At 48.3% G+C, this 6,353-nt stretch overlaps 1 protein-coding gene across 2 annotated transcripts; it reads left to right on the top strand.

Annotated features, from left to right (window-relative positions):
• Nucleotides 1-237: 237 nt before the first annotated feature.
• Nucleotides 238-6,128, top strand: SLAMF9 (SLAM family member 9). 2 transcript variants are annotated; one of them, XM_062193705.1, is made up of 6 exons: nucleotides 238-288; nucleotides 3,129-3,340; nucleotides 3,568-3,716; nucleotides 4,139-4,480; nucleotides 5,192-5,464; nucleotides 5,814-6,128. In XM_062193705.1, the coding sequence occupies exons 3-6, from the start codon at nucleotides 3,671-3,673 to the stop codon at nucleotides 6,014-6,016; spliced, it is 864 nt and encodes a 287-aa protein (XP_062049689.1). In that variant the 5' UTR covers nucleotides 238-288; nucleotides 3,129-3,340; nucleotides 3,568-3,670; the 3' UTR covers nucleotides 6,017-6,128. The 2 variants fall into 2 exon arrangements, with proteins under 2 accessions (XP_062049689.1, XP_062049690.1); XM_062193706.1 differs by lacking the exon at nucleotides 238-288 and having other exon boundaries at nucleotides 3,085-3,340.
• The last annotated feature ends 225 nt before the right edge of the window (nucleotides 6,129-6,353 follow it).

Below are 6,353 nucleotides of genomic sequence, written 5' to 3'. Positions count from 1 at the left end.
TGCACACTGATATCCACCATTCTACTCTCTACTTGCATTAATTCATGTTTTTAGATTCCACATACAAAGAAGATCATGTGTTATTTCTCTTTCTGCTTTTGCCTATTTCACTTAACATAACGTCCCCCGAGTTCATCCACGTTGTTACAAATCATGGAATTTCCTTCATTTTTAAAGTTGAATAATGCTTCATTGTGTGTATATGTCACATGTTCTTTATCCATTCACCTAGCTTGACTGCATATTTTGGCTGTAATGATTAGTGCTGCAGTGAACATGGGAGTGCAGGTATGTCTTTGACATAGATTTCATTTCCTTTAGAAATATACCCAAGAGCTGCATTGTTGGATGTAATTTTATTTTTTAAAATAAATGAGAAGGGGCTAACCATGTGGCATAGAAAGTTAAGCCTCCACCTGCAGCACAAGCATTCCATATGGGCGCCAGTTCGTGTCCTGGCTGCCCTTCTACCAATCCAGCTCTCTGCTTATGGCCTGCAAAAGCAGTGGAAAATGGCCCAACTGCTTGGACCCCTGCACCAATGTGGGAGACCCAGAAAATGCTCCTGGTTCCTGGCTTTGGATGGCACAGCTCCAGCTGTTGCAGCCATCTGGAGAGTAAACCAGCGGATGGAAGACCTCTCTCTCTGTCTCTCCCTCTCTGTAACTCTGCTCTCAAATAAATAATCTTTTTTTAAAAAAATTAATTAATAAATAAGAAGAGTATATAAAATTTAATAATTCAGACTGAAACCTGATTGTATCTTGTTAAAAAAAATCTTAATCCCAGAGGCTTTTAAAATTTAATTAATTAATTTATTTGAAAGACAGAATTACAGGGAGAGAGGGACAGACAGAAAGAAAGATTTTTTTGGTTTACTTCCCAAATGGCCACAATGGCCAGGGATGGGCCAGGTGGAAGCCAGGAGCCAAGAGTTTCATCTGAGTCTCCCATGTGGTTGCAGGGGCTCAGGCACATGAGCCATCTCCTATTGCCTTCCCAGGTGCATTAGCAGTGAGCTGGATCAGAAGTAGAGCAGCCAGGACTTGAACCTGTACTCATACAGAATGCCAGCACTGCAGGCTGTAGCTTAACTCATTGCACCACAACACTAGCCCCTCCCTGAGTCCTGATAAATAAATTAAATGTTCAGAGGTATCCATTTGAAAAAAGCAACAATACATAGGGAACTATTCATTTCATTCTCTTCTTCACTTAGCAGATCCTACTCATCCTTGGCAGTCTCAGCTTAAATATCATTTCTCTTTAACAGCTTTCCCCCAATGCTCCTGACTGTAACTTTGCTAAATCTCCTCACTATTATAGACTTCCTCATTTTTCCCTTTAGAAAGATTCATCACACTTGGAGTTACTTGCCCAAGGTCAGTTATTAGCCTGGGAGCCCCCATGAAGCCATAACCTAAAATTATTGACCACTGCTCATTGCCCAGCACTCAGGACAATAGGAGGGATCTTCAACAAGTTCATGGAAAGTGCATATTATAAAAAATGGGTTTCAGAATTTTTTTCAACAACTGGGTCGGTGTTGGCCACAGCTTGGGGAGTTTACGTCTCCTAAGAGAGCTGGTTTGAGTCTTGGTTACTGTGCTTGCCATTCAATCATTCCTGTTAATGCATGCTGGGAGGAAGCAGATGATGGTTTAGACCCCTGCCACCCATGTGGAAGACCCAGATGAAGCTCTTGGCACCCGGCTTTGGCCTGGCCCAGCCCTGGCTGATGTGGGCATTTGGGTTTTGAACCAGCAGGTGGAAGCCATCTCTCTCTCTCTCTCTTTCTCTCTCTCTCTCTCTCTCTCTGTGGCATCCCACTTGATCTGTTGCTCTGCCTTTCAAATAGATGAAAATAAACTTTAATAAAAACATTAAACTTTTAAAAAAGATTTATTTATTTGTTTGAAGAGTTAGGGAAGGATGGAGAGAAAGAGATCTTCCATCCATTGGGTACTTTCCAGATGGTCACAAGAGCCAGGACTAGGCCAGACTAAGCTGGGAGCCAGTAGTTTCTTCCAGATCTCCCACGTGAGTAGCAGAGAATCAAGTACTTGGGCCATCTTCCACTGCTTTCCCCAGGCCATTTGCAGAGAGCTGGATCAGAAGTGGAGCATCCGGGACTTGAACCGGCACACATATAAGATGGCAGCATTGCTGGTGGCAGCTTACCCACTACACCACAATGCAAGCTCTATTTAAAAATGTTTAAAAACATATCTTTTCATTTCTTTTTCCCACAAATTTCTTGAAGTACCCTCTAATGTGGACTATAGAAGCTACTTCATACTCATTTAATTGAGTGCTGGATTTGCTGACCCAAGGATAGTTAATGTTAGCACAGAGTCAGAGTTCACCACATCTGCCTCCATTGTGCACTTGACCCTGAGATGCACTATTTTAGACTCATTGGAATTGAATATTAGAATAAACTAAAGATTATCTAGGGGGCTGGTGTTGTGGTGCACTGAGTTAAGCTGCTGCCTATGACGCCAGCATCCTGTATGAGCACTGGTTTGAATCCTAGCTGTTCCACTTTTGATCCAGTTCCATGCTAATGTGCCTAGGAAAGCAGCAGAAAATGGCCCCTGCCAGCCATATGGGAGACGTGGATGGAGTTCCAGACTCCTGGCTTCTGCCTGGCCCAGCCCGGGCCATTGCAGCCATTTGGGGAGTGAACCAGCAGATGGAAGATTGAGCCCTCTCTCTCCTCTCTCTCTGGCTAACAAATAAATAAACAATAAAATCTTTTTTTTAAATGAAAAGATTAACCAGCCAGGGGATCCATCTGGTACCAGAGCATCCCAGCAAATGATTGTCCAGTCTCTGCTTCAATATCAGGAACAGAAACTGCCTCCTGTGGCAGCCATGACAGAGCTCTGACTGTCAAAGTCTTTTCTTACACTGATCTCCTGCAGTCTCCTCCTGAACCTGATTTCCTGTAGCTTTCACCAAATCGTATTTGCACAGAATGATTTCCATAATTTCAACAACCTACATCAACTCTCTGGCTCAAACTGCTTTTTAAGAGTATCACATTTCTCCCCTCTGGATTGTTTCTCAAATGGAACATAACTAGCTTTACATAGAAAGATTTCATTTATTCATCTATTCTAAAGCGATCCGTTGAGTGCTAACACATGTCCGGCATGGAGGCCAGCAATAGCGGGACCCACAGAAGAAACAAGAGAAGGAGTCCATCTGGGGAGATACAAATGCTCATCAGATCGGATGACGACAGCAACACAGGAGCCACAGAGACAGAGCTGGAGCAGAGTATGCTGAGATCAAAATGATGGGTTGGGAGCATTCTAAGGGCTCCAAGCAGATGGTACGTCTGAGGGTCTGGGAATACAGAGGGTGGGGAGTTCAGAGAGGCTCCCCTAGGAAGTGAGATTTGAGATGAGCTTAGAGAATGGCAACTTAAGCCCCTGGGCAAACCACCCTGATAAGCAGGCTCTGAGAGAGGACTCAACCATGTCGCTAGGGAGGGGCTTAGTGAGGCTGGAGGAAGTTAGAGGGTGGCCACTTAGGATGAGAATTATTTCCCTCTCTCAGGACTGCCAGTCAGTCACAGTTGCCAGGAGCCTCCTCACAGCTTGTCCTATTCTCACTCCTGGGGACTGACCCGCTGACGCCTCCTGCGGCACGTGCTGCTGACATGGGGGTCCTTCTCTGGCTGCTCCTCCTCCTGCTGCTCCTTGAAGGTGAGTGACCCTCAGCTCCTGCCCAGGATTGGCTCCTCTCCTCCTGTTCTCCTGCCCTGCTGGATTCTGGGCTGGCAACTCCTTTGGAGCTGAATGTGTCAGTTCTCCGGGAGCGACAAGGAACAGGATGTGGCTTCAGTATAGGACATGGTGATGTGGACAGCTGGGGATGTGGAAGGCAGAGAGCAGCCTCAGGGTGGCAAAGTGGATGGTGAAAGTTGGAGGGTGAACGACCAACTAGAAGGCAACACAGGTTCTCAAAATCAGGTGCAGTGGAAATCTAGGGCCAGAAGAGGCAGGTGGAGGAGGCAGTGTGTAGACCACAGAAACAAAAACAGATTGAACCACAGCTCCTGCTGCCAGGTTCAGCAGCCCAGACTCCAGCTGGGATGTTTCTCTCTCTTCTTGTCCTTGATCTGCAGCCAAAGGGGACTCTGGAGATGATGTGAATCCCGAGGAAGTAGCAGCGGTCCTCCAGGGACCTGTTAGCCTCTCCCTGGAAATACCGTCTGATGAAGATGTTAAGTGCATCATCTGGTACTTTCACAAACCGCTTGCTATCGTGGTGCCAGGGAAAGACGGACATCCAGCTGCCATCAGAGTGACCAACCCACAGTTCAAGGACCGACTGAGCTGGCTGGACAGCAGCCACACCCTGCTCATCAGGAATCTGAGTTGGGAGGACTCCGGCCTTTACCAAGCTCAAATCTACCTGGGAACATTGCAGCTCTCTACCATGCAGTACTACGATCTACGTGTCTACCGTGAGTTTAGGCTGGGAACCATAAAACTGCTTTGTGCTAATCTCCTGAACTTCCCACACCATGGAGTAGGGGTCTCAGTACTTGGGATCATGGCTTGAGGGACTGGAACGAGAAGAAGACAGTCTCCAGAGTGCCCAGCCCCAGTATCTGAGCTGCAGTAGGTGCAGCTGCAGTGACCTAGAGCAAGGAGGCGCTGGGCACTGAGGCTGATCCATGGGGGTGCCCAATGCAGAGCGAAGACTTAGGGGCTTTGTTTATAGACCCTCTAGGGCTTCCTAAGGATGAACACCTGATCCATACTTGAGACTTTTACCCCTGTGGGACTTAAGGGCTACTAATCACTGTCTTCTCTCTACTTCTCAATGTCTGTCATCACATTGAATCTACCCTGAATCTTGAAGGGAATTGATTAAAATATAAATGCCCCTCAGAGAGATGGTAATATCTTATGGGATCAAGGAGGCAGAGCAGATATTGGAGGAAGGCGGAGTACAAAAGTGAGAGGGAGGAGGCATTTAAGGCAGAAGATGCCAAAGGCAGCATTGCCTACTTTAGCAGTTGCCCGGAGACCCCGGAACCACAGGCTTGGTGGAGGCTGGGTTTTGTTTTTGCTTATTTGTTGTTTGGGTGAAGGAGCTCTCAGAGGACAGCACTAATTCCTCTGTGTTGGGGCGTGGTGGTGGTGGGGTCTTTGTGTCTCCTCTCATCCAGAACGGCTGTCGGAGCCCCAGATCACAGCGAACTTTGAGATCTCCAGGGAAGGTCCCTGTAACATGACCCTGACGTGCTTCGTAGAGAAGGAGGACATGGACGTGACCTACAGCTGGTTTTCCTCGAGGGACAGCACCGACACAAACCATGAAGGCCCCGTCCTCAGAGCATCCTGGAGGCCTGGGGACAGTGCCCTCTTGTACACCTGCAGGGCCAGCAACCCTGTCAGCAACGTCAGGTCCCGTCCTATCTCTGCAGGACACTTCTGTGCAGGTACCAGAATCTGGAGACAACCCCTAAGCTCACGTGAGGCCCATGCCCCAGAGCACCACTTCCTTCCCCAGCCCTTCTTTCTCAGGGAGCTGGAAGCCAGAGCCCAGCCCCACTCCACAGAGGCTTGACACCGGCCCTCGAGTGCTCCCAGCTGCCAAAGGTCATTCAGCTTGGGAATGCCCCCCGGACCCCAGTCCCTGAGTCTCTTTGCAGAAAATAGACATGTACAGTTCCCAAGGGGCATCCGCCAATTGTGAGCTTGAGACCCACAGTGGGATCTGGGGAGATGTCCCCACTGATTCCCAACACTCCCTCTGATGGGGCCTCTCCCCGGCTTCTTCCATCGCAGATCCTGGCTATTCTGAGAAGTCCTCAACATCCTTCTGCCTCCTGGCCAAGGGACTTCTCCTCCTCTTGCTCTTGGTAATTCTGGCTGTGGGGCTCTGGGTCGTCAGAGTCCAGAAAAAAAACCAAATGCCCAAGATGAAGACACTCAGAAGGAACAGAATGAAACTGAGGAAGAGGGAGAAGCCTGACATCAGCCCACCCTGACTGTCCCCTGGGGACTCCTGTCCTGAACTTCGTTTCTTTCCAGCTCTCAGGAAAACCTTCCTCATCGCTCCTCCTCTCAGGGACTCAGTACGGGGGTGGGGGGCCGGGATGTCCACAGGGCCATACTCTGCGAGGGAAGACTGTCGGGAAATAAAGTCAAATTAAGTGACTGCTACTCTAGCAAAGCCATGTCTAGACCTTCTGCCCTTGCCGGTCAGCTCTGAGAAAACAACTCCCTACCTTCTCACTCCTTTCTGGCTGCCTTTCTCCAAGCTCACCTGCTTTTCTTGGCCCACTGTGGAAGAAAGTCAGTATAAAAGACACCTTACTATCACCT

This window comes from Lepus europaeus, chromosome 5, assembly GCF_033115175.1.
Source record: "Lepus europaeus isolate LE1 chromosome 5, mLepTim1.pri, whole genome shotgun sequence".
In the NCBI taxonomy this organism is placed as follows: domain Eukaryota; kingdom Metazoa; phylum Chordata; class Mammalia; order Lagomorpha; family Leporidae; genus Lepus; species Lepus europaeus.
Note: the sequence above shows the minus strand (reverse complement) of the source record. Positions and strands in the feature narration are given on the sequence as shown.

What these genes read in the sequence shown, in the direction of transcription:
- SLAMF9 (XM_062193705.1), top strand. Translation starts at nt 3,671, where the DNA reads ATGGGGGTCCTTCTCTGGCTGCTCCTCCTCCTGCTGCTCCTTGAAG. An exon ending in CTACGATCTACGTGTCTACC is followed by an intron (nt 4,481 to 5,191) that starts GTGAGTTTAGGC and finishes CCTCTCATCCAG; the next exon opens with AACGGCTGTCGGAGCCCCAG. An exon ending in TGCAGGACACTTCTGTGCAG is followed by an intron (nt 5,465 to 5,813) that starts GTACCAGAATCT and finishes CTTCCATCGCAG; the next exon opens with ATCCTGGCTATTCTGAGAAG.